General features: G+C 37.7%; 1 protein-coding gene across 2 annotated transcripts; it reads right to left on the bottom strand.

The window, feature by feature from the left end:
• Positions 1-728: 728 nt before the first annotated feature.
• On the bottom strand, positions 729-24,435 carry LOC128025363 (coiled-coil domain-containing protein 186-like). Of its 2 annotated transcripts, none has more exons than XM_052611646.1 (16): positions 24,261-24,435; positions 20,543-21,405; positions 19,029-19,155; positions 17,578-17,706; positions 16,882-17,094; positions 16,648-16,767; positions 15,613-15,717; positions 15,270-15,368; positions 14,584-14,670; positions 14,353-14,495; positions 12,575-12,830; positions 11,808-11,997; positions 9,186-9,266; positions 8,180-8,399; positions 4,084-4,303; positions 729-2,807 (listed from the first exon to the last, which is right to left on the bottom strand). In XM_052611646.1, the coding sequence occupies exons 2-16, from the start codon at positions 21,388-21,390 to the stop codon at positions 2,724-2,726; spliced, it is 2,922 nt and encodes a 973-aa protein (XP_052467606.1). In that variant the 5' UTR covers positions 21,391-21,405; positions 24,261-24,435; the 3' UTR covers positions 729-2,723. The 2 variants fall into 2 exon arrangements, with proteins under 2 accessions (XP_052467606.1, XP_052467607.1); XM_052611647.1 differs by having other exon boundaries at positions 20,543-21,402; positions 24,261-24,395.
• Positions 24,436-24,686: the final 251 nt, after the last annotated feature.

Below are 24,686 nucleotides of genomic sequence, written 5' to 3'. Positions count from 1 at the left end.
CAGATGGCAAAAAAACGGGTGTGCATTTCATGTAGACAGAGCTTCTATTTGAAAAACACATTGAGCAATTTGTGTAAATGCAGGTTGAAGCTAACAGGAAATGCACCACCTAAATTGCTTTTCAAAAGTGAGTTTCCAGTACTCAGTGTAATGCGGCAGTTTGCCTAAAATATCAGGTAATTGGAGTACATGCAAAGTGCATTTGAAAAAGTAGTTTATATGTTATTATTACTACTAATTTTGTAATACAATTCTGAGAGCTTTTCTTTATATTGAACAGCCCAATATCAGTGCTCGGTTGTTTGTTTTTGCTTTTTTTTTTTTTTTCCTGTTTCTGTGTTTTGTGGGAAAGAGGTACAAAAAGTCAAGGCTAGTTTTGGTCATCACCTGCTACTGTTACATAATGTTACTTACAGCAATGCAGGTCAAATTGGTCGGGGGAGACACATGGTTAATGCACTCACACCAGACCCATAAGACACCTTGTAAGTCATTGAAAATGAGCAGAATCTCTGACAGGGCTGCAGACAGCAGGAAAAATGCAAGATTAAATGGAGTAATAAAACGCAACCATTTAATCATGAATAGTAATGGTGGCAAAAAAAAAAGTTGGTTTTATTAGGGAGGAGAAAACAACCCTCCTATATCCTTCTCTGTTAATATGCATGAAATCGGAATATATATATATAAAAGATTAAAGGTTTAAAACAAATGAAAATGACTTCCAATTATAATATTTGAATTTTAATCCCCTTTAAACGTCATATATACAGTAGACTCCAGAAGTTAAAAACCACTGGACCATGGTACAGTATATCTACAAATTTATAATCACAGTTTCACTCACTATACAATCAGGCAGAGCATAAATGACAGACCAGAAACGGAATCGACACGATTTTTTCTTTTTCTCATCAGTTCCAATTCACCCTTCACAAACATACATACATACTCCCAGAAACCTCTCTTATATTTTGAGACATTAAATAAACAATGAATGTAAAGAACACTGACATTATCAAGAGATCAGAGAGGCTTCATTTCGCTATTAAGGGCTAAACGTAAATGCTTTTTTTTTCCTGCTAGCATTGCAGAATTTCCTTCATTCAGCGTTTTCTGCAATGTGTTTGTGATTTGGGTATGCTAAGAGCTTCAGCACAGGCTCTCAGTGTTTGAACAGCTAATATGCCCTTGACACGCTTCTATCGCAGTATGTCAAGTTATTATAAATCCTTTATCACAGTGTATGGGCATGATTTTACTTTCATACTGTAACGGCTCAAACGTGAGAAAACCCAGAAGACTGAAAATGGCACTAAATTGGATGGTAAACCGGCTGAGATCTGCCAATCATCACACATCTGCATAAGCTTTAAAGGTGAATGTAAAAAAAAAATCCATCATCAGCATCCCACGGGGTGATTCTTCTTCATGCACCACTGCAAGAAGGGACAGACGAAGCAGCAGACCAATGATGCCTCAGGTAGTCGCAATTCATCGGCTGGAATGGATTCAACTCTGCACAATGTTATGTACCATATGGTTACATCACCATGGAATTGGATGCTAACGGGGAATATTTTGCTGGAGTCTCAGATAGGACGCTGGCCAGGGCGATTACGGCTCAGTCGAACGAACAAAGAGGGGGGTTAAAATTGCACTTTTTCCCTTAATATTTATAATGTCTCCTTCATTTCAAAGGGATTTTACACTCTACATTTCTTTGGGAGGAAACGGGCTCTTCAAAAGCATCATCAAGAACATCATACACAAGAAAAAAATTAATAAAAAAAAAAAAAAAAAAAAAAAGCTGGAACATAAAAATAATTACAAGGTTGTTTCTACAGAAAACATAGAGAGGGTGGGGGTAACAATATTTAATTAGATGACTTAATCCAGATAGAATGAACTGCAAGCTCCCTTAAGAATAGCCCTACATATATCAAACATTTCTGGGATGTAGTTATTCATTCAAATGAATGTGTTTAACTTCATAATGAGACGGAGCAAGAGCTGGGTTTTTTGGCATGGCCCCTGTCGCGTAAGTGCTTCGCGAGAAACGATGCTATCCAGGTATAGCGGTAACCTAGCAGCAGCTCGAACAGGGAATATTGCCCACCCTCCTGGGTCAGAGCGTGTGGGATGAGACGCAAGGGTCCTTCTCATGACATAATACATTCATTAATTGGCATGTTTGCATGAGGGGGAAATGAGAGCGATGTGGAGCGCCCATTAACCTGCGGAGCAATGAATAGAGAAAAAGCCTCTGAAAGCCTCTAAAGAGCTGCAGAATCCTCGGGTCTCCATTAGTCCAAGATATTTTATTCTTCAAAAGAGCCTGGGGTCACGTTTATGAGAATAGTCATTCATCTGCCCAATTTCATACACGAGGTCGTTGGATTTAGGATTGCAGTTCTGCTCTGAACTTGATGAACCAAGTCACGGTGCGGGACGGCGAAGAGAGAACAGATGGACATTGGGTACGACGTGAAGAAAAGTGGGCACAGGCTCTTGGTAATCTTCTTGTGTTCCAGTCTTTTGTCCCATAAGTATTGTCCAAGCATCAGTCCTTATTTTGAACTGTGCCTCCAGTGTATAAAACCGACTGAACTTGTCTGATGAAGAGAGCACTGTTTTGATCCCAAACAAAGTAAATTGTTTCGTAACGGGCTCAGACGTACAGTGTGTGCTATTTATTACAACATCCTTCCCCTCGACTGACTTCACTTCCTTCCGGCTGTGTCGTCCGGCACCCTTTGCTGTTTAATTAGTCGTTCGATCTCCGAACCCAGCGTTTGGAGGTTCTCCTGTAGTGAGAGAAACAAATCAGACAGCTGTGAGGACTAATGCTATTATTTTCACTGCCATTCAAATTCATATACACAGAAAGCAAAAAGAGGCACATCTGAGAGAAGAGAGCCTGTAAGCTAGGATAATCAGGCATTTTCAGGCTGTTTTGCTTCCAAACGGTCTGATTTCCTGCTCATCTCATGCTAAGATCGTAATCCTGCCATTGTGCCACCGCCACTGTCCTCAAAACATACTTTATTAATTTCTCTCCCCGCTGATGTGCTCCCTCAAAACAGGAAAGCTGATGTTTCTGTTGAGAACTGGATGTGGCTCTATAACCGAGAAATGGTCGCTGCCTGCATGGGAATTTGCCCAGTTATTGAACGGTTATCCATCACCACCAAATTTGCTTTTGAACGTATGCTGTGAAAGGACACAGAGACCCTGTGAAATCACTCGACGAGTACAGTATACTCTTTGGTGTTGATGTACTTCCTGTTGAATCAGGAGGTTAGGTTTGAGTGGGAAACATTAAGGGGCTCGTCTAAGGAATATACAAAATATTTGTACCATATGGGTTACTGGCTGATACTAAATATTTATTTGCATCAATCATTTTTGGATATTGCACATAATACTTTTTCTGTAATCTAATGCTTTGTAATCCAAATATCCTTTTTTTTTTTTTACTGTACATTATGTGATGCCTCTTATCATCCCCTCTTAGCATTCATAATGTATATAATTATATATATATGTAGTTTTACTTTAGTAAAGTTTTACTTTATTTAGTAATATATTTGAGCTATCATTTGTTCAAGTTAAACCAACTTTATTTTGACCGCTTGTCATGAAGAGCTTTTCAATTCAGTGTGCATTTGACAGTAGTTTCTTCTCAAATAAAATGGTGAAATGCTTGTTAATTTACTCTTGGAGCAGCTCTGGAGATGAAGTTAATATGGACAGTCTTCATATATTGAGACAGTAGATGCTGAGCGTCACAAACCCATGCGACTCATTCACACAGACACATGCAGAACATGCTGACTTATTAATGACAAGCACTGACTGGCTGTTTTTTGTCTATTTCTGCTGTGTGTGATAGGCTGTTCGATTATTCTACACCGAGTTAAAATCTCCAGGGCTTAACATCATCATCAACATAAACTTATCGCAATTCTTGATATGATTTAATTTTTCGCCCAGTATGTGCATATAAAAAATTTGAAAGTAACAGAAATGCCCTACAAGCCACAAAACTCATGTGATGTGGATATGGATGGTGACTTATACCTTCAGTGTGATGTTTTTGAGCAGGGTGTCCTCTAGCACAGTCTGGAGTTTGCGGTTGATTTCCAGTGAGAGGTCCAGAGTGAGGCCGCTATCGGCAGGGTGGGATGTGTACAACGACGCCATGATACCTCCCCTCCGGCTCAGGTGGGCTTTGCTAAAATCCGAGGCTTCTGAAGAAAGAGCTCCAGACTCTTCTCTAAGCACGTAACTTTGGATAATCCTACAGGAACATTTTAAAAACAGAAAGTTTAATTGCATTGTATGTTGAATAGCATATATGTACATGCACACACAGTCAGTGTCAGTGAAACCTTAAGAATAAGGGCCATTGCCACACCATAACCCTCAGCGATGAGGTCAAAGGTGATGTTACTAACAAACCCAGGGACAGAGTAGGGAAAGACGGCAGCCTTTAGGACCCCATTAGCGTATCCACCTCATCACTGTCTCTCTCGTTCCCTCTCTTTCACTCGGGATGATAAATGAGTTTCACAAATAAAAGATTAGAAGGCTTTGAACAGCTAAATCTCAGCCAGCCTGTCTCATAAGTTTTATTTAACGTGACACTCATTTCATTGAAAAAGCTTTTCATGTCATTGTTACTTTTGCAAGAGTAATTCTTGGGAGAAAAAAATAAAAATAATAATAATTTAACCAGTTTTAATTAGTGAATGTATGTAGTGGTTATCTACTAAGTGTAGATAAGGGACTGGATTCATGATTTTGCTTTTTGACATGCATACAAAAAACCTACAGGAGAACACACTTTACACCCAGAGGTTTAGACATCTTAAAAAAGCCTTAAGTTATAAAAGACATAATTCAGCTTTAAGTGCTTCAATTTGAACCAAAGTGGTGAGCAGATGGAAATCTAAAGTAATTATCATCTCCATCACTATTGTTGTCCATTTAATATGCTGGAATAGAAAAGGGGGAAGGAAAAAAAAAAAAACCTGTGTGGTTTCTATAAAGGATGATGTAGTGATGAAGTGATCTTCAGTCTCCAGGAGAGAGTTCTCTCTATAGCCACTGCTATTTCAAATCTATTTTCTCTGCAGTGACGCATGGCCCAAATAAAGACAGAATTCAGTTCTAATGGTTTCTTCAGACCAATGCTCGAAACAAAAACATTAGAGGATGTGAGGCTAAAGGCCTCAACAAAAAAACAAAAAGAAGAAGAAAAAAAAAAACTATATAAGTGCTTTCTGAATTGATGAATTCACTCTCATTCCACTGTCTGAATCTGAAATGAACACACTAGGGCATCTATCAAACAAACTTTTTTTTTTGTCATCCTGATGACTCAAAATGTCTCAAAGCGGCTATTTATCAGAGTGACAGGAAGGAAAAAAGGGAAAATTTGCATATGCTTCGCAAACAAAATCTCTGTGAAGTGCTGATGCTACATAAATAATGAACACCCACACATTTATGTACACATAGGCAAATATAAAATAAAGAAAATATAAAAATGAATAACTTACCTCCCACTAATATGGGGTCCAAGTGGACCCCAGCTCCATAATGGTAGTATTTAACAAAACGAAACACAAAGAAATTAAAAAGTTAACTAACTAAACATGCATGCATACTTTTACATTGTTTAACTGGAATTCATTGTAACCTGTCCTGTTTGCCAGAACAATATAGTAGTAATCCACTGCCTTTCTGACTTTTTATTGGTTTTTATTTTATAGGAAAGAGGAGAACTGACAGTAAACTTGAGGGAAAGAGAGGGGGAAGTGGATCGGGACATGACCCAGGCTGGACAACAGATAATACACTGTGTGCCACAGCTCTGACACCACTCTTAGCATTTGATTTTGATTTGCAGATCTATTTGTATAAAAGAGATCACAGCTTCAGCTTAAGCGCAGTGGCATGGCCTGATTCTCACAGCCTAGAGGCTGAAAAACTGAAAGTCAGACAGCAGAAACACCAGAAGAGTGCAGAAAAACAGACACGAGACAGGGTGAAATAAAGAGAGTTGGGATTTGACAGTCTGTTTGTACATGTGAATTCTAAGCTTCGGTCTTCATTCAAGGAATCAAAAGACAAAATGTGAATCTTTATGTTTATTTCATGAGGATTGTGAGTTTTTCGGCACTACAGCTGAAGCACGAGTAAAGATGAGAGCTCATATCAAAGATCACATTGAATCAAAGCTAATTTAAAAGATACATCGAGACAGCGTATTCCTGTTTCAATCGAGACGCAAAAGTGTTGATCAAAAGATATATATGTGTCAAAAAAATGCCCATTTCAGTTACCAGCCTTTCCAGTAATTTCATACAATAATACAATCTGAAACTACATTATTAAAGTTTCTGAAACTGGTGCTTGTCCGTGCAAAACTGCCACAATGTTGGAGTGCACCTGACAACATTTCTATGATTTTCCATGTTCCAATGATATTCGAGTCCCCAGGGAAGCCACGTCAATCCGAGGAGTTCAGAGTCTGAACATTCAATCATTTTTTTTCTTTTCCCACACATTTATTTCATCATCCGCTGGACAGAAATCTCAAAAAGTAACCGCATACCACTCCACACCAAGCCATATGATTTGTTCATGCTCAAGTTTATGTAAGGGGTTTGTTCAAATTTAGCAATCACCACTAAATGTAGCAAGGATTTATGCACCATTCAAGTAATAATTAATCATATGCAACGGCACTTAGTATCACTTCCAGAACATCAGTGATTTCCTCTAAGTGCCCTTGATGAGAGGCGCAGTGAGCATAGTTAAGTTTATCTCTTCAGAGATAAATGGAAATCCTCAGCTAGGTGTAGTCACGCTGTTAAATCAAGGAAACCTTATTAAATCAACCTCAGTTTTATGCTGTAATCAATTTCCACGGAGCCTTGAACGATATACCGGCCAAATCTAACCTTGCCATGTGTTAAAGAATCACTCGAACGGCAACAGTCGATAAACACTGGGAAACATTCCACTGCTTGGCGAATTTGGACTCATCTCAGCTGCAAGTAATGGCTAAAGATCAGGAGGCTAAATTAAGCCTGACCTCAATGGGATGCGTCTTTGATTAGAACTAATGAATGTGGGTTAGTGCAGGAAGATCGATTCAAGGCCTATCGTAACTCAAGTGACAGGAAAGGGACAGGCATTTATGTCCAGAGTGGTGGCGGAAACCCAACTCACAGCCTTCTGCGGCATATTCAATTATTTATCTCATCCAAAGACAAAAACAAAGAGCTCTCGTTCTCTAAGACCATTCACTTTGTCTAGCAAAAAGATGCTTTTTTTCTGTGGTGGAATGGGTATCGGCCGCCTGATTCCTCATGTATGAAGGTGCGTATGAATATGTATCAGCCATCATTAGCAATCTCGGTGATGCATCAATCCCGCAAGAACTGACAGCTATAAATATCACTGCCAAGACCTCTGTCACACACTCAGTGTTTGTGTCTGTGAAAGAAAAAGATGAATGTCTGCCAGATTTCCTTTTGTAATGAAAGTCAGACAAGATACAAGCCTCGGTCGGGAAGCTCTAGACAAATAAATAAAGGAAAAAAGTCCAACAAAAGAACAATAAAGAGAAAAATAAGAGAAAGAGAGGATGCAAGAGAGGGACAATGACCTGCCAAATGCAACCAGACGGAAAGGAGAGGCGACACTGAGAAATTCTCCAAAACATGAGCTCAGAGCTACTCTATAGTGGCAACAGAAATGTTTAAACAATTAAAATTATCTGAATATAACAGTGGTAAATATTAAACAAACTACATGCAAAACTTGCAATTCCAGTATTTTTGTAAGGGCAAATTTGTGCTATATTCATTTTAAAAATGAATGCCACATTTTGATATTTTATTAGACATTCATACATTTTTCAGTGTGGTATAAGTGCCCAACTGCTTTCTGGTGCCACTGTGTCCCTCTACATTATTAATTTTGAATTAAACTCGTGGCTTCTATTTGGTGTCCTTCATCACAACTTTGGTTACATAAGAATATATATTATATATAGGCAGCTTCAAGCTCAGTAAATGGCAATTAAACTTTGGGATGGGAGCAAAGGAGCTTTTCTCCATCGTCTTTTACCTTGCATTCTGTTTTTTTTGCTCTCACTCACTTTGTCTTTTTCCTGATTTCCTCCACTAACTGCTTAATGTGGTCCTCCATGAATTCAATCTTCTCGTTCTTACGAGCGTGTGCTTTCTGCAACCGCACGATGCGCTCCACCAGCACAGTTTTGTCCACCTCAGGGAAGCTGTCCACCACTACCGCTGATGAACCAGACTGATTCTCTGGAGAGCGATCATCCATACTGATGCCCCGTGCATTTAAAGAGCCTGAAAATGAGAGGTTGAAAACATTGTGAAGTCAATCTATAAGTGTAATATTACAAGCAACAAAGAATTGGCAATACGATTAGAAGAACATTCAAATGCTGCTAGCAACTATGATCACCACATAAATTAATTTTGACTCGTGTCTCAAAAATTTCAGGTTACAGTAACACACTTACAAGAAAGTAAACCAGGTCAGCATTCCAGAGGGTTTAAATGCATAAATATCAAGATTAGATTTGTGTTAAAACATTTAAGTAATTTTTTTAGAAAAACTTGACAGTATTTTAGTTTTATACATACCTATAGTGTCCTTTATTAAGTGGAACTACTTTTTTGTATGTTGAAAGACATATTAATTGTAAGTGTGTTACTATACTTTAAATGTTTGCTTTCTGGCTTGTCAGATTCGGACAGTGAATTGATGTTGATGTACCTTAATCTGTACTGACCCAGAAACTTTACATACATACACATCTCACACACACACACACACACACACACACTTTTATGCTCACCAAAGCTGCATTTTTGATCATAGACAGTAAAAAAATAGATAAACATTATAACATATAATAACTGTTTCAAACTATTTATGAAAAGCATATGGATAAAAAGTATTATAATTAAGGAACATCACATGAGCAAGAGGTCTAAAATCAGCAAGGGTGAACTGTTGGATAAGACATTATGAGTTCTTTCATAATGCATTATATATAGGCCTCATGAAGAAAAGATAAAAGTGTGTGTCACTCTCAACATCTCTAATGAAGTGTTAAAAAGATGTACCTGAAGAACTGGAGCGGCTGCCCATGCTGCTGCCCTCTCGATCACATCCTCCATTCTCCACCTGATCCAGTTTCTTACGAGCTGCACAAGGGCACAATCAAACAATAAGTTCTTTCTTTCTCTTATACTGAAAAAACACACACAATCCTGGCATAGACAAAACACCTCAGTAACGGTAATGGGCCAATGATTGATTGCTTGTACCGCTCAGTGCCTCATACTAGTGTTGCACCTGCTTGTGGGGGGGATTATGACCCACCAGAAAATTACCACCCACTAGGCACATCTGTAGTATCCGTCAACTATGCAGAATTAAGGTTCACATTTAGCTTGCAGACCTTGAAAAGATGCTGAAGATCACGGGTACCCAACGGGGAGGAAAAAATAGATTTGTTTAAAAATACCTTCACGTACTGTATGCCTCCTCTGACACTAAAGAGAGTCTCATGGTGCACATTCTTCTCCCTTGTCCTCACTTCCTTGCCTCTTCTCTCAAAAAATGTTAAATAAGACGCTACGAAACAGTCTTGTGCCCTAACCTAGCCTTTCCTGCGGCTATAGGCAGGCACAGATACATAAACCCAATCTGTCTGCAATGAATGTCAGTCTGCTCCACCGAGAGCGTCAATATGGCTTGATAATTACTAACAGTGCCGGTGGCCCCTGGGAGCATGGAGAAGTAACTCACTGCAAGCCTATTAAAATAACAAATCGAATTCTAGTTTAGACATCTAGACACAGAGGAAAAAATAATATGAGAGTGGAACGATATAGCCATTTTTTGTAATTGTGTTATGATTGGTTACTTCATTGTCTTTCGTTTTGCATTAAAATCATTCGCATCAGTGGCTCTTAATTGGAGGGTCATATTGCAAACCAAATGGGTCTCGGGGTTGCTCTGATAGAGAAAACAGCATGAGGAAAAAAAAGCAATGCTAAATGAAACTAAACGTACAATTATTTAGGATAAAAAATAAATACATTTTAAAAAGGGAGGAGAATGTTTCCCATATTGACGTCAAAGGCTGTATGTCCAACAGTATTTTGGCTGGATTTACTTGGTAGAAGCGAGCCAAATTAGGAAGATGCCAGCATGGACCTGTTGCGTGACATGCTCTCATGCTGACTACAACAGACTACATTAAACCGCTTTGTCTTACATAATATATATATATATATATATATATATATATATATATATATATATATATATATATATATATATACACAGTGCTGCTTTAACCTTTAGAATTTACTATATTTCTGCATAAATATGACCTAAAACATAATTAGATTTTCATGCAAGTCTTGAAAGTTGACAGAGAATTTTAAGGGGCATATATATATATATATATATATATATATATATATATATATATATATATATATATATATATATATATATATATATATATATGCGCCACTTAAAATTAACAAATTCAGTTTTTTGTTTATTTACTTTTTAATTAACAACGTTGTTAATTTTGATGACTAGCGTTAAAACTGGGTTCAAAACCAGTTTGATGCTTACTATCCTTCTTGACCATGACAAACTTGTTTTTGAGTTTCTCACTACTTCTGGCCTCAATACAGTGAAGTAGCATCTGGGTAAGCAGGTGTATATGGGCCCGGGCAGACTGGGGATCCGCCGAGCTGAGGGGAACATTTAATTGAAATGAGGAAATGAATTTCCCTGCAATTTCCCTTGTCCGACAGCTTATCAGAATTCTCAGCCTGAGTCCGGCTCGAGCCCATGTCTTTTTTTCTCTCTCTCTTCCCTATTACACAGCTGCTGTTGCAGCCGTAAAATAGTTAAGTTTCGTGTTTTAATGGCAAAGATGTAATATTTATTTTTGTTTCTTTATTAAGTTGAGTTAAGCATGTTTGATCAATTTAGCTTTCTCAAATCAACATTATGGCTTGCCTAAAATCTAATTCTATAGACAGAAAACACTTTGTGCATTTCACAGTATTAATGAAAAAATATAACAGATAAATGTGCACTGTTATGAGCATATCCAATCGCTTGTGTGGAGAGTAAAAGCTAAATCATGCTTAGCAGAACATGAGAGCCACCAGCGTGACAACTTGCTTTTTTTTTTTTTTGTTACGTGGAAGCTTAAAAATATGCAGTCATTTTTGCTCATAAAGATAAGAGTATATCTAATTTGGAACTGCAAAGTCTACTTTTATTTGTGTGCACTCATAATAAATCAACAAAACCTTGTGCTTTTGCAAAATAAGGAAAACAAACGTTTTCTTTCGTCTCTGTTTTGAGCAGGAGTGCCTCACAATGATAAATTGAAACTCAGCGAATACTTGCCTTACTGATATACGACACGTAACGTTATTTTACTTCAGAAAAATCAACAATAGAGCCCAAGTTAAGTTAACCGAGTTGAAGTCCAACAACGTTTGTGGGGTACAAATTTTTTAGCATATGACTTGATACGCCACTGCTTCAATATAAAAATAATCAAATAAAATACATAATAAATAAAATCTATATATAACGAATCACTAATAAAGAATAATAAAAAAAATCTATTCATACAAATAAATGTGAATCAATAAATAGCGAAAATTATTTGGTGTTGCTTGTGTAAAGTGCTCACTGCTCACCCTGCGTGAGCTGCTTGGTGAGGTCTTTGATGTTGGCTGCCTGTTTTCTCTTCTGAGTGACCAGTTCGTCTCGTAATTCCTCCACACGTGTCTTTAGTTGTGATGTCTCGGCCTGTAGTGTTGTTCTCTCTGTCTGCAATGCCAGAACTTCCTCCTGCCTTTGTTTTTCCTCTTTCTTCAATTTGTCCGTCTGAAAACATACACAAAATGAATGAAGAAAGATTTTTGTGCGTTATCTGTAATTAAACTGGTCAGTTTTCCTATTTATTCCAGCAGGTAGCACTGTAGCTAGTGATAAGTAATTGGATTTGTTTCATTGCATGGGCTCATTGTAATAAATGAGATCATTATAGCTTAATTTCAGTCATTACTCAGCAGTGTTCAGAAGTGGCATTTTAATTTTCTGTGGTAAATAATGTAATTAAATACTGCTGTTAAATATTTTCACTTTAGATACAATTTTTTTGTATTAATTATTAATTGCATTAAGTCTACATTTGTGTTCAAGCTTCATGCTCTTCCCTTATTAAGATAAATGTTTGTATGGCAAATAAATATTGCAGACAGTTTTAATAAATTATCTGATAATTATATAATTAAGATACTTTTAAACAGCTTGAATAAGTGTAGATTGTAATATTTTTATAAGTGCCTTGTACTGTAGCAAACTACCTTTAATTGCAAGTAGCTTGTCACTTTGCATGGTACAGTTTCCAAGAAACCTCCCCAACATTGATGGAGCGGTTTAACACAAGCAAACGTCTTACCGTCTCAGAGAGGGTCCTCTCTGTCTCCTCTAGTTTGCTGTGCAGCTCTCTAGAAGTGCTGTTCAATCTGTCCAGCTGGGCTTGTAAGCTGTTGCTCTCAGACTGCAGCTGAGCATTTTTACTGGTAAGTTTCTCAGTAAAGCCCAGTAGCTCCCCCTCTCTTGTCCTACTTCCTTCAATGTCCCTCTGCAAGTCAGTGATCTGAGAGTTCAGATTCTCCACCTCCTCCCGTAAGGATGCTATCTCCTGATCATCCCTAAAAAAAGACACATACACATCAGACACGAGGACCAACACGTGTACAGGCCGTGCTATTTAAGTGATTTCCACCCTTGTCGAGTTATATCATAATGGTGTACCAGTATTCCCACCAGACCAAATGACTGCATAGACTATAAAAGTGTAAGACTGAAGGCCGAAATCAGTGGTCGCAAACTCAATTTCTGAAGGTTCACAGCTCTCCAAACCTAAACAAAACACACCTGATCTAGCTAATCAAGGTCTTCAGGATTACTAGAAACTTCCAAGCAGGTTTGAGTTGGAGTGTGGCCCTCAAGGAACTGGGTCTGAGACCACTGCTCTAAATTAACAAACTAAAGACAAGGCGTGTCATTCTTGGGAAAACACATAACTCAACTGCATAGAGAGGTTTTAAATACCCTCAAAATAAGAATGAGCTTATACAGCTGAATGACACATTTATGTGGCCACCAGAAGTGAAATCAGAGCAGCCCCTGTGAGGAGGCCACGGAGGTATGAATTATTCTGTGTGTGTCGCAGGGCCCCGTGTGATCACACTATAGATTCACATCCACCTGCAGTTCCTGCATCAGCAGGGTCCACCAACCGCTGGGAGACCACTCAAGGTCTGGCTGATGTACAAACGCTCCATGCTCAACAGAAGCATGGAAAAAGGAATAGGTCTAAGGATCTGAAAGTGCTAATGGGAATAAAGTCTGTAGTGTTATTAGAATTATTATAGAGTAAAGAAAATTGCATATTTATATCCACATAAACAAAAATAAGGCTAAGCAATGGGAGTGAATTCCAGTGTTATGGTGTATTGAATTGGCATTATTTTTAGTTTTTAATGTTTTTTTATATTAGTAATTTTGTTGTGTTTATGCATTCTTTAATGTTTTTTATATAGATGTCTGTTTTTATTTATCTTATTGCAGTTTAAATGATTTAATTTAAGTGATTTTAGTACTTCACCATAACATTTTATTTCATTTAGGTTCAGTTCAGTTAGTAGTTTTATGTAATATTTCTTTATTTTATTTTAGCTTTATTTCAATTAATAACAATTAACAATGCATTTCTTATAATGTTAATTTTAGTTAACAATAAAAACACTGGTCTATTTAATGACATATTGTTTTTTTTTTTCTTTGAGCTTCATTTTATTACTTAATGTTTACTATATTTCTTTAAAGAAATTTAGATTCTTTAGAAATTGTGATAGTTTGTGATATGTTCAATATTAATTAGTGGTAACACTTTTACAGTTAGGTTCAATTCGCTGATTGTATTGGTATTAATACTACACTTTGAAAATAGTTAAAAGGATTATGTTCAATAGAAAATTCATTTTTAAATTGGTTTAAAAAAAATGTACTGGTATTGGTATGGTTACATCTTCAGTCTTACTCTCAACAAATTCAATCTTATTTCATGACCTGAAAAACTAGTCCTAAAGATCAGAATGGCTGCAGTGTGGTAGCTGAACTAATAATAGACATGTTCAGTGGTAGGTTGCTGCAGGCACAAGTTCAGACCTCTGGTGCTGCTCCTCTAGTGTAGTGATAGCGGCGAGTTTTTCCCTCTGTTTCTGGATCTCAGCCTTCTGTCTGTTAATGATCTCTCTGTATTTGCAGAGTTCGTCTTCCCAGCGGGGCCGTTCGTCCTCTAGACACTTAACCTGAGGGCCAGAGTGAGTGCCAAAGCGTCAGAACTGTACTCTTGCACATAATCATTTCATAGTGTTATCTTTAGAAATGAGTTTCCACCTTGGTCCGCAGGGTGGTCAGCTCATCCATGCCTTCTTTAAAAGTCCTCTTCAGATCCTCCAACTCCTTAATCTTAGCTTTGTGCATCTGCCAATCAAACAAAATGACCATGAAAACCCCTCCTTTGAGACATGCTTGACCATTATTCATTATTGTGCTCTCAATCAGCAGAGGATGCCTGCTAGGCAACACTATGCTAATAATGCAAATGAGAATGCAAATGCTAATAGCACTATTTCTTGCACAGGGGCGACTCATTGATAAGGGAGTACACACTCTCATTGTCAGCCTCAGTTACTAATGACGCTTGGTGAATGGAGGCTCATTTACTCCTAAATACATTTAAAAGCAGGTGGCAAAGTGCCATACGGGCCAAACAGTTTATCTCAGCGACGCAGTGGCACAACAACTAAAAGAAGCAAACCAAAGACACATGAGGTTTAATATGAACGAACACCTGCCCCCTGAAATGTAACTTTTACGAGGCCTCCGTTCTCTGCTGAAGCACATTACTTGAATATGCATGTAAAAATTGATGTCAATAGGGCTTTATATTATGACAAAAATACTGATATCATTCAAACAATCTGGATAGGTTTTTGTTTTTATTTTTTTTTATTTACGTTTATGCTCTTAAATTGAGTTTGACTCAAGAGAATATGAGTGTAAATTAAGTGAAACTGCACCTCTAGTTGGTCTGTCTGCTCTTGTTTTTGCTTCTCCAGCTCTCCTTTGGTCTCTCGCAGCTTTGCATCCAATTCATTTGATTTAATCTCTTCGGATTCCTGCAGGAGACAGAGAGATAGTATAATCACTTAAGTTTACAACGAGCAAAAGAAAGTGCAAATTAGTTATACCCCACAGATGAAGATAAGCCACTCAATTTGTGTATCAATTGTGTCAATTTGCAGAGGACTAAAGCAACCTTTTTTATTAAATTGTGTTTTGCATTCTACATACAGGGTATGTTTGTATATGGAGCCCTCTAGAGGGCATTACTAGTCTCATGTCATTATAAGTAAACCGTACTTGGTATGTGCGGATCATGTCCTGGCAGTTTTTGCGAATCTGTTCAGTCTCCTCCTTTGCTTGAGTCAGCTTGGCAGTAGTTTCTCTCAGTTTGTCTTTTGTTTCCTGTTATTAAAGAGACATCTCAGTAAAATGACATCAGCATTACAGTGTTGTAATTGTTAACTTAAACTAAAACTATTACAAATAATTATCAGTAACTGTAAAAAAATAAAAAAATACAATGACAAGAACACTTAAAATAATGAAATGAAAATTGAACTTATAAAATAAGTCCTAACTCAAAATAGCAATACATTCTATAAAATAACACATAATGTAGGAAATGCACCTAAAATTTTTTTTTTTTTTTGCCAAATCCAAACTGGATGCAATTGGTAGAAAAATACAATTTAGATGTAATGTAAAATAACTATTTTTTTTACATTATAGATGATATATTTCATTTAATATATTTAAGTAGTTAAAGTAATCCCTTTAACTGGAGTTACTTTTTTACAATAAAACTGAATCTATTTTTAAATAATCTTATGTAAATTTTTTTGTGGAAAATGTTGTTGTGCCCTTAACAATCTGGATAAACTGCAGTGGAATGAACTTTCCTCTTCGTCGAAATTGGAGTTTGGCCTTTGGCTAGATCATGGCTGCTATAATAATGTGTCCTATCATAAAAGAGTGAGTTCATTTCTATAGACTTGTTCACAACATGACAACTAATATAACCATAACTATAACATTATACTACTGTGCTGTTTATATGCCTTCCGCTGCTTTAAATGCACAGGCTTTTACAATTTGGTGTATTGTGATTGGCTTTCAATGTTTTTTAACGTTCTTCACCTGGATAAATCATTCTAAAAGTGATTCCAACATATCATTTCTCTGTGTTGTTAGTGTTATAGCAGTGATTTAGACAGTATTCTCATTATAATTAAAATGATTATTCAAATGTATAGTTTTAGATATGTATATTATTTAGTTATTATTAATTCATGCTTCGTTTAAACAGCCTTTATTCAGTGTTCTCTGGTTTACCTTGTGAGCGTCCGTTTCACTCTTCAGCTTGTTCTGTGCCCACTTTACTTTGATGACATGAGAATTGATTTCTTCCTTGACCTTCTCCAGTTCACGGGAAAGTCTTGTCACTTCATTCTCCTACAGAAAAGTAATCAAAGACAAACACTCGTGAGAACCTGTACACAATCAGTGCATGCTGTAGAGTCACACACCATATCAAGCATCAAGGTAAACTGTATTTTCCTGTATGACCTTGGCGTCATAGAGCTGCTGCAGACGTCCTTTCTCTTGGGCCAGTGTGTTTCCCCGCCGGGCCTGTTTGTCTACTTCGGATGTGGCCTCCCGTAGCTTCTTCTCCAGCTGTTCCTTTTCCCTCCGCAGATCCAGAGCTTCCTTTTCGCCTCGAACGTACTTCATCACCATTGTCTCCTTCTCCTGCCGTGCCTCCTCACATTTCTTATTGGCCTGTAAACACATGAACAAATATTGTTTATGGACCATCCGAGACTAGAACCTATAACATCCAGTTACTTACCATCCCAAATATATTCCATTCTATGGAAATGTGGGCATATTTGATGTTTCCAATGACAGTGAAAGAGCAAAAGAGAGGCCCTCGCACTTGACTGAGGAGTTCACATGAGAGTGAGGGGCTGTTTGAACAAGTCCTGCCAAACCAAACACAACTCACTTTCCAATTTTGCTCAGATTCAGACCTCAATATCTGAATTCTGGACTTTACATTTACCCACAGTTGTGTGGAATAAAAAAGGATGAGGACAAAAAGGCAAATGGAAACCCAGCACTTCACATCCTGCAGGACTGACATGATTTCATTTTAAAGACGCTGCTACACAAAGAGCACCGACGGATTTAGAAGTAATTTATCCAGCGGTCTTATGCACAAAAGGCTCTGCTTGGAGTGTCTCCATGGCATTGACCTCTTACCTGTTCAAGTCGATAGGCCAGCTCTCTCTGCAGCTGCTGGATGGCGTTCTTAGCGGCCTGATCCTGGTGAACCAGTTTATCTCTGGAGTCTTTTAGTTCTTTCATTAATTCCTCCACCCGGCTTTCAAACTGGTAAGACAAGAGAGGGAAACAGTTAAAAGGCTGTGACTGTGGTAACCATAAACATATTCATAATGACGACAAAAGAGACAGCTCTGACTGTAGCTAATCCAAAACAGATCAGAGTTTACACGCCCAGCGAGTTCAATATGACCTGCGTCTTCATTTAAATGTCTAGTTCTGGACAGCTTATGAAAATCGATTTAAACTCAAATTTCAATAAGTGACAAAGACTCCATTCAGGTTTAAAAAAAGAAACAGTTCCTTTTCTGGCAACCATGTATAGGGACCAAGTGTGCGGTCTTCTTCACAGTGCTCCTATTGAATGAAAGTAAACAGACAGACAAGGTATCATTCAGATGAAGCATTTGTCTGTGTGGCCTCAGATGCCTGTTCTGTGCGGAGAAACCATGACAACAAAACGCACACATTAGTTTCACGTCATCAATACTGCAACACTTAATTGTGGCTTCTCAACCTGTCCACCCCGCAGGGCAGATCTGTTTGATCTGTGCTGTTACCCTCCGTGACGGGGGCTCTTTCAGACCGAACTAACCTACAGTCTCTTTCAGCCTGGAGTCAGTCTCAAACGAACCTGCTTTTCCAGTTTGGGATGAAAGCTTGTCAGCAAACAAGTGTTCTCTAATCAGTGCAACAAGGTACAGTCAGGGATGGCCATCCACATACTGAAAAGGCATTTAAATAACAAATAATGCCACTGGGCTGAGCGAACCTAAAATCTGGATAGACTAGAAATGTATAAACAATGCAAAGATGACTTTCTACTCACCAAAGAATCTTGAAAGACATGCATCACAAAAATATTAAGCAGCACAACGGTTTTCACCATTTATAATAATAAGAAATGTTTCTTGCGCACCAAATCAGAACATTACAGTGATCATGTGACATTTAAAAATAATGGCCATTGAAAATTTAGCTTTGCCATCCTACAAATCAATGACAGTTAAAAATATTTTCAAATAGAAATACTTAAATTCCAAAAATATTTCACAATATTACTGTTTTAATGTATTTTTGATCAAATAAATGCAGCCTGGGGGAGAAAAAGAGTGTTCTTTCATGAACATTAAAAAGATTTTAGGCTACTCCAATTTAATCTAACTGACTTCAAACTTATACATAACCATTGGACAATATATGAAAATTAAAGCAAATTTTAATCTAAACTTAAATTTTTACAGCAATGTTTTTTAACGCTTCCTTGTATTACAGTGCATGGACAAATAGATAGCCAGGTTATCCAAAAAAAAAAAAAAAATGAACACACACACACACACACACACAAGACAATTTATGGCAGCCATTACTTTCTTAATGGTGCAAAGATGTTGTTTCTCTGTCTCCATCCTCTTCTTCAGCTCATCCCTCATGTTGTCTTTCTCAGAGCAGATGCCTAGAATCAGCTCCTGATGTTTCTTATTCTCATCAAGTAATCTGAAAAACAGTTAGCAGCTGTCACTACCAATGTTAGCTCATTGTAATACACTGGAGCTGTTGTACTGGGAAATAACACTGCTTCTGTTGTTGTGTCCATCTGTTAATTGCTAGTCAATGAGAAGAACACTGGTGATCTAAACCACATCAAGAACAACAAATAATTGTTTTCAGCAAAGTATAAGGCACCAATATGTGTCAATGTAGAAAAGATCATGTGATATTAGCAGAGGGAACAGGTGTCCGTGAGCATCACCCATCAGACAATATTAACAGCAGGCCAAACACAACAGAGCTGTGGATCGGATCCAATATGTAAGTCAGCCAGATGCCCTTGCAAAAATTAATAAAGCCAGAACAGGAGGGGGTTTTAGACCAGACAGGCGAGGTCGATCACAGCATAAAGTAATCAGTAGCATTAGCACCATAGCAAAATAAATCATATTTTACCAGATTTGTGAAATTGCAGTCTGAATTAAATGTAATGAGTTAAACAGGCAATGAACCATGAAGTAAGACAAAGCCAATGTCATTCTATTGCATGGTCTTCGGTGGCTGGATGCAAAAACAAACACAAAGCACAAACATCGTAGTTTGATTCATAAATCTTTGCCAGTTCTTTCAATGAAACAGTCAAAAAGACTCACAGACTACAGAACTGTTTTGAATCATCCGAACATATCATTCGCTGCTCCCAAAACGGTGTACGCAAAATAACATCGGACTAAATTAAATTAAGTATAATTACTGGGTAATTCATTATAATATTCCCAGTTAAACTTAACAAAATCCCAAATATATTTTATTATAGATAAATTTTTAATTATTTGTATTATATATATATATATATATATATATATATATATATATATATATATATATATATATATATATATCAATCTCCATGTTTTTTGTAAAATATATTTACTCTTTATATATATATATATATATATATATATATATATATATATATATATATATATATATATATATATATATATATATATATATATACATACATATATACATATATATAAAAGAGTAAATATTTTACAAAAAACATATGGAGATTGATTGCACTTTATTTTCACCATGAATATAGCCTTAGAAGCTGGTATGGCGTTTAAAAGAAAAGAAAGAAAGAAAGAATCCTATATAATCCTGATAATTCATGAACTTATTTCACATGCTTAGCTGATGTTTACGGGGGTGAATGTGTAAATACTGCTACACATTGGCAATGAAAGACAGTGAAGTGACATTTTCATGCAGATAAGAATGTAAAATTAAACTAATGATTTACCATCTCCTGCTGCTATAAATCAAACAATAATGGCCTATAACCTTGCGTGAGCTGATTGAAGTCAGCTATTAATCAACAGCTTACCTCTTGATGGCTTTCTCCTGTTGGGAGTACTTGTATTGTACACACTTCTCAAGTAGAGCCATGGAGTTCTGGTCCTTCTGAAGCCCATTGGGAGCACTTCCCTTGTGCATGCCATCTGACTGACTGTTCAACAGCTCATCCTCTAGCTCATCCAGCAGCGACTCCTGAGACAGAGAGCGCTGGATCTCAGACAACAGTTTCCTGCTGCAGTCCGTGTCATACGGGTTCATGTTGGGTTTGGATTGCGAGTTTTGGGGTACTGAAACGACATCTGGCAGTTCCTCACCCTGAGGAGCTGGTGTAGGAGTCAAAGGAGTTCTGTTAAGGTCTGTTGGTCCATTGAACGCATGTGTGGATGAAATATCACCTGTCCCACTCAGAACAGACTGAGAAGATTCCTCAACTTTATCGGGAGTCCCACCTTCTGATTCTGGAACCTGCTCCGCTGGTTCATCAAGGCCAGAGCATTCGAGTTCTCCATCGAGAACAGCAGGAAGTGATTCTACAGCGCCGTCGTGAACAGCTGGTGGAGACCTGGCATCATCAGTGGATGCTGTTCCACTGTCACAGCTAGTGTTCCCATCACCCTGGGTATGTTCTCCAAGTCCTTCATCTCGCTGGACCTCAATGTGCATGTCTGGTCCCTGACCTTCTTTGTCCACGCTATCTGAAAGAGTACCATCCAGCTCAAGACTGTCCAGCTCAGTGTCTTCCTCCTGCTGTTTTAAATCAGATTCACCCCCACTGCTGATGACATCGTTTGATCCTTCCAGAACCATGCTGACCTCTGAACTTTGGGATGGGTGAGAGGCAGGGGTCAGTTCGCTGTGACAATCCGACGGCTCCATGACCACCTTCAGCTACTGGCACAGGAAAGCACAACACACAAAATACAGTCACATGCACGTAAAACTCAAAACAATGCAGCTTCCTACCATCCGACTCACTTTTTAATTCAGCCTAATTATTGACTGGTTATTCATATAATGCTAGGCCTAGCTAAAGAAAATCCTTAAAATCCCAAATAAGATTATGTTAAAGTGGCCCTATTATGCCATTTTTAAGGTTCATAATATTGTTTTTGGAGTTTCCTACAACAGGTTGACATTTACGCAAGGTTTTCAAAATATGCATTTACTATCACCTCACTTTCCAGCAATTCTCGCTAAACCCTTCCTTTCAATGAACCTGCTCTGCTCTGATTGGTCAGATGGCCCAGTCTGCTGTGATTGGTCTACCGTGTACCCCTTGTAGTTCCATATTTTGATCTCTACATAGAAAATATAAACAACTATTATTTATCATTTTTACAGGTTATGATACAGTGGAGACAGCTGGTCCAAATAAACTGGGTACTGAGCCATCTTTCAGAGCAAGGGTTTTGTGAATCCTACATTGAACTCCCTGAGATTAGAGAAGCAGTCGTCAGTAAAACGACGGGAACAAAGACTGGGGTTGTACTGCTGTGATACAGTGGAAAAATGAATTTTTGCAGTCTCATCATTTGGAAGTGAAAATAAAACAAATTTACTTTCACTCCATAGGACAGTGATTTTTCGACATGATGTTAACCACACAAACAAGCTACAGTGTTCAAAGTGGGTCAACATGTTCACGGCCAGCCAATTTAGAAAACAGGCAGCCATTATGCAAATGTGTTACACCATGAAGTGGGATTCGAATTACTGATAACTCGTTTAGACTGTTCAAAGTCGATTCTCTCTTTTGAGAGACAAAACTTTATTTATCATGGACTTTTGGCTTTGCAACTTTGCAGATCATTTACATTCACATACAGCTACATTACACACTGCATGAAAGGCAATATTCCAAATGGCATAATATGGCTACTTTAATAATAAAATTTCATAACTTAACTCTTCTTTGTGTGTGTGTGTGTGTGTGTGTGTGTGTGTGAGCGCGCATTTGGAAGACCTTGAAGTGTAAGAATCTCCACTTGCTACCACCATTCCATCACCAATGGAACACCAAAAGTGTGACTTTTAAAATCAACAAGAAGCCACTATAAAAAACAACAACAACAAAAAAAAAAAAAAAACCTGGATCACCAGGTCAAATAAAGCTAAACATTTACATGGTACCAGGAAATAAGGATGCTGTGTACAATGTTTGTGCCAATGTTGGGTCACTGGTATTATTAGAGCATGTAATAACTGTCCAAGCCCACACATTTCCATGATGGAGGTGTGGGACATGGCTCTCCTTCCACCTGGAGGCAGTTTTGTGAAACTAAGGTGGCCCTACCCCTTTCACACCCTACTTGCCTAATACGTCATTGTATTAGCATTCAGCGGATAACTGGATTCCCAGCTAAATGCCTATAGATGACACAGAAGCACACAAATGCTGTTCGGTACTGGGGAAAAAGACACTGTGTGATTCACACTGAATGAATGAAACTGGGGCAGAAGCCCTTCAGCAGGATAATCAAGAATGTGTTATGAATACTATCAGGATGATTGTTACAATATAGGCCAGGCCTATTTTAGGAGCTTATTGTGAGGGTTAACCATTGTGCAAGAATGGACCTTGGTCTGAGCGCCTTGAGCCCACAATTTTTAATCCTTGAGTTGCAGGTTATTTTCTCTTTCTCTTTAAGAAGAAGAAGAAAAAACGATTTTTGTAGAGGAGATTAAAATGTAATTTTCTCTCATTTTTTACTTCTAAACCCTTTAAGTGTGTGAATGTTTTTACAGGAGGGAAATGCAGTATAGCCCTTTTTGTTTGCATGAAATTATACGCATACATCAATAAATGTTAATACAATACATATAAATACAATTATTTGTATATATGTGTGTATGTGACGTCTTTAAGATGTCAGTTTTACGTAGTGTCAACTATCACCCAACTGAAAAGTATATCTCACTCACTGACACTTCTGGAAAACTTCAAAGCTGTTAAAAGGATGATAAACCTCAACACTTTCAGGCACATATTTCGTTTTTTGAAAACATCACATGATTTCCTGATTTCCTGGCCAGGTTAACTTCCTTTCCACCCTTTCTTATCTGTATTTGATCTGTCAGTTTCGTCTCACATTATGTTAGTGTATTTCTTCTGTAGTTCTCTATGGGGAGGATGGAAAGTGCTCAGCCCACGAAACCCAGCACTGCCACCTTTTGTCGCACTACACACGTTATTTTATCTGTAAATGGCACTAAAAGAGGGATAAAAGCAAATAACAGCTATAAGGAAAATTATATTACTCATTTTGAGCCGATAAGTTCGGTGACAGACTGCTGTTCCCACACAGGTGCGGTTAGCTTTAGCATATTGGCTAACCTGTCCGAGTATACAACATTTTGCATGTTTATGAAATATAATCTGCTTTGTCCACTCAAATTCAAACAGATACGGTCAATACAGAACGGTCAATTACTGAAATGCTTAAGAATACAAAAAATACACACACAAATAACTGTGTGCTGTTGCTCTAGCACTTGATAACATTCACAAGCCGATCAGACGTGTTTTAACAGACATAATCGATTCTAACAAGGCATTTAGATTGGTGTCACGATCTATAAGAGTGCATTTAAAAATTCTATAAATTGTAAGTGTATAACACTGACAGTAATTGTGTATCAGCCAGCTGCCATTGAATTCATCCACTGACTTAGCTTTCAGGCTAATTAAATAAACAGTCGCTCTTGTAATTGAGATCTGGATATTTTAGTTTAAATATGTGTCTTACCGGTTACGTTAAATCCATTTAAAATGACATAAACCAGCTGCCGTGATAAATATCGAGAGTCAAGACCGTGTGAGTGATCTCCTCCCGAGGTGACACATCAACAATATGGCCCCTGAACGCACTGATACAATAACAGCGACTCCGAGACAGCAGCAGCCAGTTACACATCAACGCAGGATCAAACACCGCCGACAGAGGGAGCCAAACCAGCACAATACACCTGTACAATTTTTATTTTTTGTGCGTGTGTGAGTAAAACCACACGTAATAATAAAGATTCATTTAACCCGAAGACGTTAAAATTTTGGTAAGAAATGTAGCCTAATGGCGAAAATATATGTATCATCTAACAAACCAAAAGGTCATTACATCAACTACCTGGACGTTGTGCATGGTTTACTTTAAGGGCTGTTGCCTCTTCTAGGC

Source organism: Carassius gibelio, chromosome A12 (genome assembly GCF_023724105.1).
Source record: "Carassius gibelio isolate Cgi1373 ecotype wild population from Czech Republic chromosome A12, carGib1.2-hapl.c, whole genome shotgun sequence".
NCBI lineage: Eukaryota > Metazoa > Chordata > Actinopteri > Cypriniformes > Cyprinidae > Carassius > Carassius gibelio.
Note: the sequence above shows the minus strand (reverse complement) of the source record. Positions and strands in the feature narration are given on the sequence as shown.

Coding starts and splice junctions, on each gene's coding strand:
- LOC128025363 (XM_052611646.1), bottom strand. CDS start 21,390: ATGGAGCCGTCGGATTGTCACAGCGAACTGACCCCTGCCTCTCACCCA. Junction 17,095..17,577: donor TGGCCTATCGACTTGAACAG/GTAAGAGGTCAA, acceptor ATGTGTTTACAG/GCCAATAAGAAATGTGAGGA. Junction 11,998..12,574: donor AGAGGACCCTCTCTGAGACG/GTAAGACGTTTG, acceptor GTATGTTTTCAG/ACGGACAAATTGAAGAAAGA.